General features: G+C 42.7%; 2 protein-coding genes across 5 annotated transcripts in view; both read left to right on the forward strand.

The window, feature by feature from the left end:
* LOC109518903 (receptor-type tyrosine-protein phosphatase N2-like) overlaps positions 1-6,627 on the forward strand; it is a 53,253-nt gene extending 46,626 nt beyond the window's left edge. For all 3 annotated transcript variants that reach the window (XM_019875053.1, XM_019875055.1, XM_019875054.1), the window contains 4 exons: positions 1,545-1,598; positions 1,868-1,932; positions 3,529-3,602; positions 4,242-6,627. In XM_019875053.1, the coding sequence (XP_019730612.1) occupies positions 1,545-1,598; positions 1,868-1,932; positions 3,529-3,602; positions 4,242-4,310 (262 nt within the window). In that variant the 3' untranslated portion in view covers positions 4,311-6,627. The remainder of the gene's footprint in view (positions 1-1,544; positions 1,599-1,867; positions 1,933-3,528; positions 3,603-4,241) is intronic.
* A 4,652-nt stretch (positions 6,628-11,279) lies between these two features.
* lactb2 (lactamase, beta 2) lies at positions 11,280-15,443 on the forward strand. 2 transcript variants are annotated; one of them, XM_019875057.1, is made up of 7 exons: positions 11,280-11,698; positions 12,227-12,387; positions 12,495-12,615; positions 12,739-12,917; positions 13,330-13,478; positions 14,067-14,154; positions 14,252-15,443. In XM_019875057.1, exons 1-7 carry the CDS (start codon positions 11,580-11,582, stop codon positions 14,296-14,298), a joined length of 864 nt encoding a protein of 287 aa, XP_019730616.1. In that variant the 5' UTR covers positions 11,280-11,579; the 3' UTR covers positions 14,299-15,443. The 2 variants fall into 2 exon arrangements, with proteins under 2 accessions (XP_019730616.1, XP_019730617.1); XM_019875058.1 differs by lacking the exon at positions 11,280-11,698 and adding an exon at positions 11,701-11,750.
* The last annotated feature ends 1,190 nt before the right edge of the window (positions 15,444-16,633 follow it).

A 16,633-nucleotide genomic window follows, 5' to 3' on the forward strand; every position in this document is an offset into this window, starting at 1 on the left:
CACCGGCATTCAACTGTTTTTCTTTTTTACCAAACACTAGCGCTGACACCGCATCTAAATTTCCATATTTCATATTGCTCTTCGAAAGTTAGTCTTTCTAATTTCTTGCGGAAAAGGCAAAGCCCAGATAATTGTGCTGTGTAAATGTGGTAGTCACTGGAAGTTTCTTAGTTTGGCAAATTGTTTAAAAAAAATGCTTACTGTCATCTATTTATCCAAATGCGGGATGCCATGCCGCTGTGTGAAAGGGGATAAGGAGCTGTGAAGATTTAACACCTGACAATCATTTCCCCCACCATTTTGTGTTGAAAACAATTGCTATAGTCAGGTAACGATAGATTCATCAGACCATCATCCCATTATTCAAATGCTGTCTCTGTGTGAAAGTCTCTGCATGAAACGGTGTATTGCAGTATAGATTTTAACACCGACATGCCATATCCCACTTAGCGCCTGGGCTCTCTACCCTTACGCTTCAGAAGCGCCACTTTTGTGTGATCTGTTTATTGTATGATTCAAATAGACAAACATACACAAGCCCCTTTTACATTACCCTTCAAAACCCGATTTTTTTTCCCAGGTCACTGATTTGTGTGAAAGGGTCTGCCACTGAATTGGGTGGTTGAGTTGGCATTCTGCCCTTGGAGGTAGCATTAGAAGCGGAACAGTGGCTGTGTAATTCTGAATCCCTGCAAAATGAGACACCTGCCACTCGCTCAGTGTGTAAGGCACAGGTGGTTAAAGATTGGCTCAACTGTGACATCACTGATGCGCCCATTTTGCATGTACCCTTCTGTCAACTTGTTGTTCTCCGCGAAGGCATAAGGCTTAGCAGGGTGTGAGCGCACCCCCTCAGCGCCCCCCTTCCCACCCCACTCTGTTTCCATGGCAACGAGACTTTTGACTGCAGTGAGTTGTGACTTGGGTAGACAGAGTTGAGTGTTTGGTGTAAAATTTTTCCGGTCCCCAGCGTCCACGCATCAGCTTTGACACTACTACCTCTGCCGGCAGAATACCTCCATTCCGTGTCGACATGTTTCACACATAACAGCAACCCAGGAAAAAGCCAGATTTGCTGGACAGTTTGAAAGGGGCTTATGCAAAAGGGACCAGCGTGTCCCAATAGAACCGGCATGTCTGTGATCCGCTTTCACACACCTGTTGCAGTTTTTCACATTCAGCATGCTGAAAATGAATGGGGTGTGCCCACTTTAAGCAAGAAACACTACACACAGATTTTTTTTTAGCTATTTGCGGGCTGGCACTTTTTTTTGGGTGTATGTATAAAAAGCATTTTTGTGGTCCCATCTGGTTCAGAGTGGGTTGTCCATTATAAAACCCACCGCCCACCCCCTTATAGTAGCGCTAGTGAGAAATTGTGTGAAGTTGCCCACCCCTGTACGAGGCAGGACTCAGGCATCAGCGTTTTGCAACGAGTATTGTTACATCACATCACGTCGCGCCTTTCATTGCGATTCCCTAACGGCGAGCTTCCAAAGACCTGGTGGCTGAGCCCCTCCTTGTGTTGTTGTTGTGTTTTGCAGGAAGGTGAACAAGTGTTACCGTGGACGCGCTTGCCCAATCATCGTGCACTGCAGGCAAGTAGCAACAACATCAACACGACATTTTATTCCCCCTTCATTCATTAATAGACCATCAAGGGTACAACTCTGTGAAAAAACAAAATACAATCCAAACAGAAATGCTTAAAAAAACAAAAGCCAACAAACTAAAAAGCTAAATATAATGCAAACTGTTATTGTTGTTATTATAATTATTATTATTATTATTGTTGTTGTTGTTATTGTTCTCATGTCTGTGTGCTGTCAATCAACGTTCCTTTTTTGTTGCCTTTACCCTTTTACAGTGACGGCGCCGGCCGAAGCGGGACGTACATCCTGATCGACATGGTCCTCAACCGGATGGCAAAAGGTGGCCGCACAATACATCACACCCATCCCCAAATTCCGTTTCCTTCAAATTGCCTGTCACTTGCGTCGTCTGCCCGCTGAGCCCCCAAAACTCATTCCACACATTTTAATCTCTTCACTTCATCAGCCCAAACTTCATTTGCTACGAGCAATTTGCACATTACATTCATCCATTCATGCAGCGAGTAAAATCCAAACTAAATTGTTAAACCACCACCACCACTGCCATCGAAGAGAAGGCCCGTAATGAACGCAATTACTGCCAGCCTTTGTAAACACGAGTGATATAATAATGTCATTATTCCTCTTGTAGCCATTGTCCCACACAGCCAATTATAAAAATACATATAATAATAATGATAATAATAATACAATAATGTGCTGCTATCTTGTAATAACACATTCATTACAATGTAACAACACACAATTATAACACACTGATTTGAGGGTGGCAGTGTTGCAATATTGGTAGTCGTCATGCTGGCATTGGTGGTCGAAGGAGGATGTGATATAGTAGCTGTGGTAGCCATAGAAGAAAATGATTGGGGTGTTGGTAATGTTTCCAAACTAGGCGTAGGGTTCAAAAGTAGGGTTAGGGTTTCCTACATGTGCTTTCAAACTAGGGTTAGGGTTTCAAACTTGGGCTTCAAGGTAGGGTTTCAAAGCAGCATTAAGCTTTCAAAGTAGGGTTAGAGTTTTATTTTTAGATGATGAAAATGTTATATTTAAATTTAAACTGCATAGCAGCACACTATTTTCCTATCTCAATTTTTTTTTTTTTTTTTTGCGAGAATTTGGATAAATCTCTCCCCATAAATTTTGGTCTATGAGACAAAGTGACGTCAGAAGCAGTCACGATTTTGCCTGCGAAAGCAGCACACTTGAGTAAGACAGTGTCAGAAATGAGCAATAACCTGACTGCGAACATCAAGCATGCGATGGAAGTGTTCCGTCTGACCAACTTCCACCATGTGATGTCTCGTAACTCCTCTGACTTTTGAGGACCACTTTTTTTGTTGCTGATTGATTGTTTTTTTTTTTCTATTTTTTTTGTGCCGAAGCCCCCCACCTCATTTTCGAGCGCTTGCTTCTTTCCGCTCTGCTTTTTTGTCATTTTTTAGAATGTCGGCGTTGTTGGACAGAGGACGTTTTTTTTTTTCCCCCCCGAATCCTTTAAGACCCTCATCCTCCCCCTCCCCGCTCCCACCCACCCTCTTCTCTCTGCAACCCTTCCTCCAGGAATAAAACCCATCAGGTTGTGGCAAGCTTTTCATCACACTTTCATTTCATTTTGCCATCTTTTTATTTTCCAGACACTAACCCCGGAACCTCTCTCGAGGAGAGCGGAGGGGTCTCCGTGAAAATATCCCCCCACCCACCCTCATCCCATCCTCTCATTCTTCTATGGGAGCTTTTATTGGAGGCGATGAAAAAGAGCACTTCGTCTTGCTTGCAAACAATCCACTTAAGTTGTCTTGTGCATTTTTTTTCGTTGTCGGCTTCTTTTTCTTCTTGCTGCGCTGAAAAGGGGGGAGGGGTTGGGGGGGCTGTCAACATGTTTTGCTCAAGGGCCACATCTGATTCTTAAAATGAACAGGCGCCAAGGAGATGGACATGGCGGCCACGCTGGAGCACCTGCGAGACCAACGACCCGACATGGTGCAGACCAAGGTTAGAAACTCACGCACACGCCTGACAACACACGGGACACTTCATTAGGTACAGCCACCATCACACACATGCGGGGCCTGAGTGGTCCTCTGGAAATCCTGGCCCTTTCCCAGCGGGCCGGCTTCTCTATGCACAGCTGGGGGCCCGTCTTGAAAAGAGCAAGTCAAGAGCATAGCTGGGATTGACATCGATTGTCAGGCAAAAGCATCAAAAAGCAAGCACTGGCAGCCCGTTGGAACATAATAGAGCAGTGACTCCATTAAAGGGGAATTCAAGTCAACAATGCCTTCGACAATACCTTCAATGTGGCCCCACTGGCCCTAAAGACGGCATTCCGATGAATATTGTTTTTGTAGAATATGAATGAAGCAGCATCGATCTCAGGAGGAGGCCATTTTGCCACTTGCTGTCGACTGAAAAATAATGTTTTGGTAACAACCAATCATGGCTCAGCCGTTGTCTTGCTTTGGTCATGTGACACTGGCAAGCCGAACCCTTGTGCACTGTGATGTCATTTTCAATGGACAGCATATGGCAAAATGGCCGCCTCTTGAGATGGATAAAAATGGGTAAATTTTACCACTTTATTTGCTGTCCGCAATTTTTTTTTTTTTAACGTGATTTTTTTTTTTTCCACAGGATCAGTTTGCGTTTGCGTTGACGACAGTGGCCGAAGAAGTCAATGCCATCCTCAAAGCGCTTCCTTAGTAGGAAGCAGCGATCCGGCAACTCAGCCAGCCAGTCAGCGAGCCATCCTGCTCCTGTTGTTCTTGGCCGCTTTGCCGTCTGACGTGCATTCTTCTTCTTCCCCCTCGTCATGATTCCAATGAAAAGGTTATTTTTTTTTCATTTTAACTCTGTCATTGCCATCGACGGCAAAGATCCATTTTTACCGGGCTGGCAGTGAATGAGTTGAATACCCTGAAAACAAAATGTATTTCTGTAGCTTGAAGATTTTCCTCTCCTCATATCTGACGTGATGTTCATTTTGTTTCTCTTCGTGACCTCCCCCGAGGCACAAATTGAGTTTTGAAATGAATAGAACGCACGGGGAGTTTTACATACACGATTTACAGCGGCATCTCGACTTGCGAATTTTTTTGCTTTGGGTTCGGAACCAAAATTTGAACAGTCCAATGGTCCAAAACACAAATGCAAAATGAAAACACTCGCAAGGAGCTTGTGTAGGCCACAGCTCAAATGTAGACGCTGACTCTCTAGGCCACGCCCCTTAAAGGCACACAGCCAACATGTCAGAACTGTCATTTATTTACATTGTTTTTTTTTTTTAATGCGTTTTGTACAATATGCCCATGCATATAACAAACATAACAAAGCGCAGCTGTAACATAACAATACAACAGAGCATATAACATAAAACATCGACAATCCTAACAGCTATTCCTGCCTCCTACGCCTTGAAGCGGTTATAGATGAAAGCGGAGAGAATCATTCTCCTTTCACCAGTGCTCCCCGAGACGCCGTCATCACACCAGGCATGACGTTACGCACGTCCGCTACAAGCAAAGAAAGTAAGAAGAAAGTAAACGAGAGCTGCAGCGCCCATTGACCCACACAGAGATCGGTTCAGTTCTCCTGTCCCAACATAACCAAAAATTTGACACCGAATGATCAACCACGTGATCACGCTTCAGAATTTTTAATACTCTCACACTTTTGTTGTACCGTTGTATTTATTTATTTATTTTACGTGTCAGATTTTTCCCATAAGGTTTCAATTTTGTTTTCTCATTGTCAATTTTTTGAAATCTTTTTTTTTTTTTGTAGCTCTGGAACTCATTTTCGAGTTTTTCCGTGGATCTCACCCGACTTTTCACGCAAAATCAATTCATTATTCACCTGTAGTAGTAAGTAGTGCTGCTCGATTTTGTTGGATGAATATTTGTTGAATGCAGACTTAGTACCACAGGCGTCGTCTTTTGAAGGTTTTCGAGTTCAAAGTGTATCCCGATTTTTGTTTGTTTTGGGCTCAACACCAAAGGCAGGACCTCGCCCGGTGAGTGACGTGGGAGTCGGGGAATGAGAGTTGGCTGTTGTGAGCTGGTGTTCAGTGGTGTTTACCAAATTTGGCCAAAAAGCAAAAAAAGTCTGCGAGATAAAACGAGATGAAGCCGTTGTATCATCGGTGTGCGTCAAGGTAGCGCAGTACGATGTTTTCATGTATAATAACAAAAGGAGATGATGATCTATGTAGCATTTAGGGTCGACGCCGCGCCAGTCATCCCCAATGTGTTTCTATTTATTTATTTCATTTCTTTTTTAGGTATTGTGGTTTCGATGGGCTGTCTTCACTTCCAGACACACAAATGTTTTTTAACCACGATAGTTGTGCAAAAATTAATGTGGTAGCTGTGCAAGCGTCAAATCAATACCAGTTGTCAGCATGAGACGCTTTTTTTTTAGGTTGTGTGAAGTGAAGATAAAAATTAGGGCCCGACCGATTTAGCCTCATTTCATTAATAGGCAGATAGGATCCGAAAAACGTTTTCTGTTCTGCCTGTAATCAATAATCTTATTGTTGTAAACATTAAACAAGCAAAAAAAAAAAAAGTGAATTTATTGATCTTTTTTTTTTTTTTTTTGAGTCAGTCATAGGAATTCTCTGACGGTAAACGTGGGAATCCATTTTGGTCGGGCCCGAATTCGATATGCCCGTCCAGGCTTCGTCATGGCTTCATTTACGACCTGAGAAAATCCAGTTTGTGGTATTCCTTGCAATTGTTTGCTGTGTTAGCCACGTGATTGCCATCTTGCCGAGTGCTTTTCTTTCAGCTTGCCTTCTTTCTCAGCAAACACGCAGACAGATAGCAATCGGCTACAACCGGGACTCAAGGTTCAATCCTTCAATCATTCTTTCGGTGGTTATTTGATTGTTGGCCGTGTGCTACGACGAGTACAATTGTGCGTGCGCGCGCACGCAGATGGCATCAGCACATTGTACAGAAAAGCAACGGGAGCTATTTTGTTCGATTGGTGTCAATAAAGTTGTATTGTAAATGTCCTACGTGGGGAGTATTTATTAAGTAAAACTCAGTGTGTGCGTGCACATGTGTGCAAGATTAATGGGCAAATATGTTTTGGTTTGTTTGGGGGTTTTTTTCTATTTAAAAGGATGAACGATGTAAATATAGTTGCAAAAAAATCCTTTTTTTATCGTAAATGTATTAATTTTGCTTTTTTTTTTAAAAAATTTAATTTTAAGTGTACGTAGTTGTTTAATACAATAGATAAGCCAATATTTGCTAAGTTTGTCCACATCAAAATGTTTTCATAGCATTGTTTACAGTCAATCAAACAATGATGTAGATTCGTATATATACATTTATTTATTTTTTTTATATATATATTTTATATAATATAAATATATTATTTACAACCAATATTTTTATGTAATTTTCATGGTATTCATAAGAAATCGTTAACCCTTTCGTGCACAAGTAATGATAAGCCGTCCACTGTCGTAACCGCTGTCCCCGACAGGGTTAAATGTGATTTGAATTCTTTTGTCGTGTTTTGCAATGAATCGATGATGTAATTACGGAATAAATTAATCAAACTGAAATTCGCAAACAACACATGGAAATATTGCATTTGTAGAAAATAGTTTTTTAATCCCTGAAGCCAACTACAGCTAAATACATTTTAAAAATGAAACCATTTCCACAACCAAATATAAGAGGGGGAAAAGCACATTGTATGTGACAATAATTCCACTTTCCGATAATGTTTCTGTTACTGAATGCTTATTCCAAACACGCCATACAAAAAAAAAAAAAGTATAAATATCTTCGATGTGCTGGTCCAAAAAGTGTCCGTCTGTTGCCCACCCCTGCTCGAATGTTTGGGGAGTGTCCAACTGTGAAGAGAAAATGTGATTTTTACGGGCATCAGGTGGCCCATTTCCTCGGGCGCCGGGTCACTTGTGGCGTCTGCCGCTGCCTTTGCCACCTCAATGGCGCCGCACTGAGTAGTGCGAGATTAGCATGGGAAAATTGCTTTGCACAATCGCACACGCCAGCTTGACAGCTGGACGAGGAAGAGGAGCAGGCTTCTCGTGGATGCGCTTTGGCATCTGCTTCAAATGCGCTTCCCTGGCCCCCAAGCGCATTTGAAGACAAAATGGTAACAACTAGCAGCAGCGGCGGAAGCCCGACTGACAACTACCTAAGCGGTGTTAGCTTAGCGTTGATGTCATTAGCTTAGCGTTGATGTCAAAGTCATTTCTTCTCATTGGCAGTCACATTTTAATGGTTTCAGATGATGGTTAGGTCGTCAAAGTCGGGTTTTCAACTAGGCTTAGGGTTTGAAATTAACCTTTCTAGCTATCGTTAAGGGTTTCAAATTAGGCTATTAAACTAAGTCGCTGATGGTGTAGTGGCACACTTTGCCTGATTTGTGTGCGGGCGGCATGGGATCGGTTCCCGCTCAGTAGCGGTGTGAATGCGGGTGTGTATGATTGATTGTTTCTATATGTGCCCTGTGACTGACTGGCAACCAGTTTAGGGGTTGGTCCACCGTTCGCCCAAAGTCAGCTGGGATAGGCCGCAGCAACCCCCACGACCCTCTTCAGGATAAGCCGAATTGAAAATGGATCGATGAATAGATATGAAATTAGGGCTATGTTTAAAAGTAGGGTTTAAAACTAGGGTTAGGGTTTCAAATTACGCTTTCAAACTATGGTTCGATGTTTAACCCTTTCATGCACCAACAATGATAGCCTGTAACCTGACAAACTGTCCACTGTAGTAACCGTTGTCCCTGAAAGGGTTAAAATAGGGGGTAGGGTTTTAAACCGGGGTTTCAAAGTAGGTTTTCAAACTAAGGTTATGGTTTCAAATTACACATTCAAACTATGGTTAGGGTTTTGAAATACTGTATGGTTCGGGTTTCAAAGTAGGATTTTCAACTAGGGTTGGATTTTAAATTAGGGTTTGAAACTAGGGGTTGAAATTTGGGCTTGGGTTTTCAAATTACGGTTTCAGAGCAGGGTGAAGGTGGGGGGGGGATTGAGCCAGTAATTCCTGAACCCAATGCGCTGGCTTTGAATAACTCAGTGTTGGCTGGAATCTCTTTTGAACCAAGCGCTGGGTTTGCTATTTCGCACAATTTAGGTTCCTTTCAAACCTGCAGTTTTAAAAGTGGCTCAGTGATGTCGTATGCGTGACCTCTTGGCAGCCACGTCTCACTGTTTGACACCTTCTGTGGCGGACACAATCGGGCGTCAGTCGACGAGGGGCTCATCAGCAATTCAGCGGAGCGGGCTGACATCCATAATGCATCACGCGTCTCCTAGCTACAGCGGCCGGCCTCTTAGCAACAGGAGCTTAGCAACAGCCACAAACACATCAGCGACTTCCACCGCCAGCCCCTGCTGCCGTCCAATCAGGGAGCGATGTCGCCAAGATGAGGTGACCAATCGTCTGGATGAGGTTTCGGTCACATTCTGAATTTGGAGGGGGCATCGGGAGATGGAAAAATGATCACACCAATACGCGCACACTCATTCAACAAGCACCCTTTCCCAAAATTTGGATTGAAAAATTGCTCCAAATTACTCAGTTGCAGAGAGGTTCGGCAAAGCACGCTACACAACATTCCCTTCATGGCGAACGCACATCAATGTCTGCCTTAACACGAAAATGCTCCATGATGTCCGATCGTCATCCGAGAGACTGTTTACGTGCCTCTTGTGTTGTGCTGCTGTGTTGGTTAGCAACCGAGTTCAAGTCAACTCTTGAACGACCGCCGATAGCGTCTTGAAAGTGCCAAAGATGGCTCTTGGAAACGCAGCGGGTTTTTTTTTGTCCTCCGTCTGCTCTTTTCGAGAGGCAATGTAAGCGGACAAGAGGATTTTTTTGATCCTTCAAATGAGTTGGAATGAGGGGGAGGTCGAGTATGCTGGGGGATGAAAGTGGAAAGAGGAGAATCAGAAAGGACTTTACAGGACGAGGAGAAAAAGGACGAGCAGTTGCTGGAGGTGAAGAAATGTGGCAGCAGTGTCTTTTCTTTCCCACCGTCCATCCACAACTAGTGACTCCAGCATCATCACTCATCTAAGTACGCGAAGCCGCAAGCAGGCTCGGGCTCCACATTGTACAGACAGGAAGCATCGTGAACGCGGCAGGCTCAACCGTACTGTTGCTGTATAGTGTCAGACCTGCTCTCCTCTCCCCTGCCCCCCTCCAATCATTTGCATTTATATTGAATTAGAAGGCATCCAGACGGATTCTAATGGGAGATTACGGGCCCGGTGCACTGCCATTACGTCAAGTAATTACGTGTGTGTGTGCGCGTGTGTGTGTGTGGGGGGGGGGGGATGTTGGGGCTTTGACACCGCCCTCCATTTATTCCACCTGTAAATATTCCAGCCGGCGCCTCATTTTATCACCGCAGACAAATACCAGAGGAGGCATGAAGTGGATTTAGCGCCTCCCTTTGATGATATGGCATCAACGAGGTCAACATGTACCCCCCCCCCCAAAAAAAAACCACCTCTCCCCTCATAAAAATATGATAGACGATATTGGACCAGTGCATTGTAGGGAGGCGGATATGTACTGTTTTAGTGTTGTAAGAGGCTCCATTAAATAGGAAAGAAATTGCATCTTTTATGAGCATTCACATACACATCGTGAGCAAAGCTGTGATTTCACCCTGTCCCTGAAGGTAACGCCAGACTAAAGCTAGATTCAGGGTTGCCCAAGTCTGGTCCTCGAAGGCCCTATCCAGCCTGTTTTAGAAATCTTCCTCCGCCAACACACCTGATTGAAATGATCAGGGTCATGATCAGGCATCCGCAAATCTTGCTGATGAGCTAGCTAGCTAAATAGATTGTTCGGGTTTCCGGAAGGTTCCGGACAAGATTGGAATCCAGAAACGTGAACTAAGAAATAATTGAAAAAATATGATTTATTTCCAAAAAAAATAGGTCGCAAAACCGACAAAGAACAACAAAGGATGCTGGTAAAACGAAACAACCCAAAACAGTTGCATAAATGACAACATAAGTGACAGCTATGACAACATATGTGAATAGTACTGTGACTATTGTATTATATTGCACTTAATTATTGACCTTATCCATGTTTGTATTTATATTGCACTTAATTGAACTGTGTTTTCTTTTCTCTTCTTTCTACCCACAATCTTGCTGCTGAAGGCTGTAAATTTCCCCAGTGTGGGACAAATAAAGGATATCTAATCTAATCTAATCTAATCTAAAGCAAGGACAACATATAAATGGAAATGGCTTGTCAAAAAATAGCGGATGATACAAAACACCATGACAAATAATTACAACGAAAACTACCGACAAAGGTAAGTGCAAAAAACATGCTGAGGAAGTCCTTAAATAGCTGGCCATTGGGAAGGCCATCCTCCGCCACCGGCTGGAGACACACACGATCAGAATCATGACATTAAACGGATAGATTGATGAATCTATTGATTTTGTGGCCCAAAGTGATATTTGACTATCCACAAAGGCAGCGCCTGAATGCGTTAGAAAGTGGAAAGTTGTGATATCAGACTGTCCCTGAATCCAGCACCAGACTCCGCTCGACAAAAACTTATTACATCAAACAATAGCACCACCAAGTGTCCAGTTTGAGAAACAGCAGTGTTTATCGGAGGCACATTTTTATTGTGAAGGCTGCTCGGAAATAGGAAGTTAACAATGGCAGCCTCTTAAAATAATGTCCCAAGTCATATTTTGACAAAGGTTATTTATTTATTTATTTTTTGGCGTTAAACATCTCCTCTGCTACAATCGGCTACATCCCGAGCTAAACAAATCCTTCTAGTCGACGAAGGAGAAGAAGAAGAAGAAAAAGACAAAGAAGAAGAAGAAGACGAAGAAGAAGAATACGGAAGAAGAAGACGAAGACGACGACTAATACGTAGTCGTAGTCGTTGTCACTGACAACCCTGCACGCCTTTTGGCTTGACTTGCCGGCCATGAGTGTCATTCCGCGTATCGCGCAGTTGTCTGCCCGTGTGGTTCGAGTTTTGGGTTGCAACCCGGGACCGAAGACGCTGCAGGGAACCAACACCTACCTGGTCGGAACCGGTGACAGGTGGCCTAAACATTACTATGACGTTCTTTGATTTTGGAAGATTGATTATAACGTAAGATCGCTATGTGGACAATTTTTGTTACTTAAAATGTGACAGACACTCATTACAATTTGTGCGAATTTTAGGTTTGCTTGACTGTAGGTCAGGGTTGTCAAACGAATCTTTGACGCGGGCCACGTTGTAGTTCCGTTTTCCTATGGAGGGCCTGATATACTGATTTTATATATCGATATTTCAGTCTATATGAATATACATTAATGTTAATACCAGGCATTATCAGAAGACTTTTTGTACCTGTTGTTGAGCTGAACTCCATTTGAATGTGTCTGAAGGTTTGCTTAGTTGTAAGTGAATCCACTACACTCGCTGGAATAAATGGAAGCAAATGGAAACAATCGTTGCGTTCATTTTCATTTCAATGTGCATCACATGCACCAAAATGATCTCATGACAAAAATTCAGATGACCTTTTGACCCAATACACAGACTCGATTCTTATTTTTATGTACCATATGGATGTTCTTCAGACGAGTACTCATCGACACGGGCGAATCAGCCGTGCCCGAGTACATCACCAGTCTGAAGGAGGCGCTGAGCATGTTCAATACCAGTATTCAGGAGATCCTGGTCACGCACTGGCATCCTGACCACACGGGCGGCGTGGAGGACATCTGCAGGGAAATCACGGGTGAGGACATTGCAACTATGTTGCCCCACCCCATCCCCCTGTGAAAAAAAAAAAAGCTTTGAAAACTGAATAAGAGATGTTTGACAGGAAGTGTACGTTTGCGGCAGGTTCTGAGATCCGTGTCAGCAAACTCCCCCGATCCAGCAAGGTCCAGGAGGTCTCGGGAAGCCACAAGTACACGTACTTGAAAGACGGCGATGTGGTCCACACGGAGGGAGCAACACTCAAGTAAGTTCTGATCTAAAAAAAAAAAAGTTCTAAAATGGGGGGGTGGGGAATGAAACAATGGATGTCATTTCGAACAATCACTCGGAAGCTATGATTTCATCATCATGTCCGTTTTGTTGTCAGGGTGGTTTTCACGCCGGGCCACACCGATGACCACATGTCGTTGCTGCTGGAGGAGGAGCAGGCTCTGTTTTCGGGCGACTGCATCCTGGGCGAGGGTACAGTTGTTTTCGAGGACCTTCACGACTACATGCGCTCGCTGAGGATACTCATGGACATCCGCGCCGATCTCATCTACCCCGGTGAGGGAAAAGTCTACCTTTCACACTGTTGCTGCTGTCTTTTCTATGTACCTCCACCAAGGCGTGTCCTCGGAAGCTGATGTTGTGCCAGTTAGCACGATAACAGAGCCATGTGATGAATCAGCTGTCCAACGGTTTTTGCAGTTGTATTCTTAATCTTCCTTGGCATGGGCCAACGGAAAATGAAGTTTTGTAAGTTTAAGTTTTGAATCAATCAAATTTTTTCCCCCCTCCCCATTTCCATTTCTTGGCCACGAATCAAAATTTAATACATTCCTTTCACTTTTGGGTTGAAAACTGAGACATCAGCTTTATATTGTGATACTAATCAGGATTATCGTGCCTCGGTGGAGGTCTCTCCTTTTCTCATTGAACTAAAAGTTAATGTCAAACGCTTCTAATTGGTGCGCAGGTCACGGTCCCGTAGTTCAGGACGCCGGCGCCAAAATCCAGCAATACATCAGCCACCGCAATCAGAGGGAACAACAGATCCTGGCCGTCATTCGGGACGCAGCTGGAAAGTCCTTCTCCTCGATGGAGCTTGTCAAGATTGTCTACAAGGTCAGAAAACAAAACCCACACAAAACTGATGGTTGTTCACAAACCACAACGAGTGCAGTATGATGTTTCACCTTCAGAGGGCGCTGAACCACTGGTGCGCGTTTTGAAGAAAAATTGGCATGTTGACTGGAGAATGTGCAGAAAGCCTGAATTGACAGTACATAAGCAGCCACATTTTAGGATTGCTCCTCCCACTTTGTGTGTATCTGGCACAAAAAAAATGTCAGTGACAGTATTAAGTGGATGGCAGAAACCGTATTGGGCATTTTTCTCCTGTTCTGCATGTTTTGGCGGGGGGCTGAGCAGATTTACCCATCCACTTAAATTAGCGTTCCCACGCATCCTGGAAAACCTGCAAAAGGATTGACCAATTTTCCAGTCATTCAAAAAACACCTGGAAAATGAGAAAAATAGTCAAATGTCCTGGAAAAACTGGAAAAAAACCCTGACATTTCTTATGAGTGATTTCATTGTTTGCTTTTTCCAGAAGCAAAGGGAGAACACAATTGATTCATATGGGAAACATGATTTTTGTGGGGGGGGGGGGGAATCTGAGATCATAATCCGTTTTTCGTCTACGCGGTGCAGGACACTCCTGAGCATCTTCATGAGGTGGCCAACATCAACCTGGTGCACCACTTGAAGAAACTGCAGAAAGAAGGCAAAATAAGTCAAGGTGAGTTATCTGTGGAAAGGGCACGTAAACATGACGACAGATAACACGTCTATACTGTTTTTACTGCAACACATTCCCCCTCCTACCCCCCACTCAGTGACTGCTGGATCGTCACAAAACACCACATGGAAGAGTAATCTTTGATGAGGAGGATGGAACATAATCAAGTCAAGTTGACTCAACTCATTTTTGTTTATGGGCCACTTCAAGTGGGAAGTCAAGTCAAGAATGTTCTTGACAATCATCTGTGTGCCCCCTCAAGTCTAAACACTGGTTTCTGATTAATGTTTCGTTTTTTTTGTGGGACATGAATTAATCAGACAAATCCATCCATTTTGATTCATCTCGGGGCGGCCATTTTGCCTTGTGCAGTGTGCTAACAAGAGCTGCTGTTGAGATTTCTAATTTCTTTGCACTGATGAATGTAATGTATAGATTATTATTATTTTTTTTATGTCTTGAGCAATCGCAATCACAAAAAGCATCACAACAATCAAACAAGTGGTTATTCGTGAATAGACAAAAAGGGAACGTCAAGCTAAAGGTGGGAACAGGAGTCAAAAGCAAAGAAATGGAAATGTTTTGTGAAAATGGCATCAAAAGACTTCAAAAGCAACGACAACATTGTGAAAGTGAATTAAGAAATGAACAGGAATTTCTTGAAAAAAAAACAAAGTGAATGAGTTACACAGATCCGTTTTTTTAACCACCTCTGTAAGAATTTATTATATATTTTTGATAACTTAATTGTTCACGCTGGCTGTACCTGCACACCTCACAATGAGTCACCGAGTGACTTTTCTCAGCCAATCAAAAAAATAATATTGGCAATAATTAATCACAAATGTGAAGCGCACTTGGGATTGAAGCGTGAAATTGAACCGACACATTTGGAAAAGGCCACTACAGTCAAAAAACATTAACGAAACCCCTAACAATGGGAATGACAACTACAAAATGTGTATTTTTTTTGAGAATAATATTTATTTGAGTACAAATGCTCACTTGTAACCTTTTGATTGAGTTGGAAAAACACTGTCAATCGACCGCTGTAAATCTGGCGCACCCCTTGGATGTAAGCCAGGCCCCGTACAGTTTGGGAATCACTGCTACCTACTGAACTGTCGGCCTTAATTTTATTAAATCATGATAATATCCCCAATTACTGTTTCAGTGCCTTCGAAAACATTGGAAATCTTGTCATTCTTGTGTCAGCCAGTCGGTGGCAGCAGCTACTCGTTCTTTTTCGAATGCTAGATGCTGATAAATTAAATAAAGATTGATTGATATACTGTGAGTCAGGTGGCATCATGCTCCTATTCTTCTATAACTTGCATCATAGCAAAAAATAACAAACCAACTGACCTCTGCAAGTGTCAGTGTGTTAACTTGTGAGTGGAATATTGACAAGTGAAAGAGGACTTTGAGATTGTGTGTGTGTGTGTGTGTGTGTGTGTGTGTGTGTGTGTGTGTGTGTGTGTGTGTGTGTGTGTGTGTGTGAGAGAGAGAGAGAGAGACAAACGGTTGATGACAAAGGTGACTTCGGTGAAAATAATTTGCAGACGAATAAGAAGAGCGTGTACATGTACAAAGGTGAAGCGACGTGCTGCAGTGCGTCCAGACCGCAAAGGTTACTTCAGTACACTTAACGAAATAAAATGGAGTAAATTCAATTTAAGAGATGTATAGTCTACTTTAAAAAAAATGTATCAGGATCCAGATTATTTGTCAACATGTGCGCCAACAGGATAATAGTTTTTGATTTTTCAAAATAGGTGGTTTTTACTTCGTTTTGACACGTATGTGTTTCAAATTCTGTTAATTAGATTTTAGAGCAGGTTTATGCCTTTTTCACAGGTTTTATTTCTTCAAAAATGCCTTGCTTTAGTTTAGCTGTCATTAGTTTGAGGATTAGTTTTTTCTTAACTATATAGTGTAATTTGTTGAGTACAAGATTTAAAAAAAAAACAAAAAAAGGTCACTGTTGTATTGTGTAATAAAGTAACATAAACTTCAACACCCGAGCTGGTTCATGGATGTTTAGCAATACTGAAATTAATTCACTTAAAATGAACCCCCGAAAGTTCAGCGATATTGACAAAGATGAAAACAAATGATATTTTTGCTAAAATTATACTTAGTTTTTAGTTAATTTTAGCAAGGTGGTTTCCGGTTGGTGATTTTTTTAAAGCATTTTCGTTTTTATAAGAGTTCAACCCAATTTTTTTTTCCAATTTTAGTTTGGGATAGACTCCAACACCTCGGGGACCCAAATGATGACAAGTCGGAGAGAAAATGAATGGATTGATGCTTCCAAACCATCATAAGCAACTTTTTGGGTGTTTGGATAATGGATGTTTGGGTTGCAATATTGCATCCGTGGTGGCCATGCGTTTCTAGACGTGAGCAAATAGAAAGGCTCAGTTCTTCTTGTACTGGCTGTCATTGGATGCTTTGCCTAATAAAGTGACCGCGGGAG

The sequence above is a fragment of the Hippocampus comes genome, unplaced genomic scaffold, assembly GCF_001891065.2.
Source record: "Hippocampus comes isolate QL1 unplaced genomic scaffold, H_comes_QL1_v1.1 scaffold20, whole genome shotgun sequence".
NCBI classification, from domain to species: domain Eukaryota; kingdom Metazoa; phylum Chordata; class Actinopteri; order Syngnathiformes; family Syngnathidae; genus Hippocampus; species Hippocampus comes.

Excerpts from the sequence above, each read along its gene's own strand:
- lactb2 (XM_019875057.1), top strand. The coding sequence starts at position 11,580 with ATGAGTGTCATTCCGCGTATCGCGCAGTTGTCTGCCCGTGTGGTTCGA. Across the intron at positions 12,918-13,329 it reads CGCCGATCTCATCTACCCCG|GTCACGGTCCCGTAGTTCAG; the intron begins GTGAGGGAAAAG and ends ATTGGTGCGCAG. Across the intron at positions 14,155-14,251 it reads AGAAGGCAAAATAAGTCAAG|TGACTGCTGGATCGTCACAA; the intron begins GTGAGTTATCTG and ends CCCCCCACTCAG.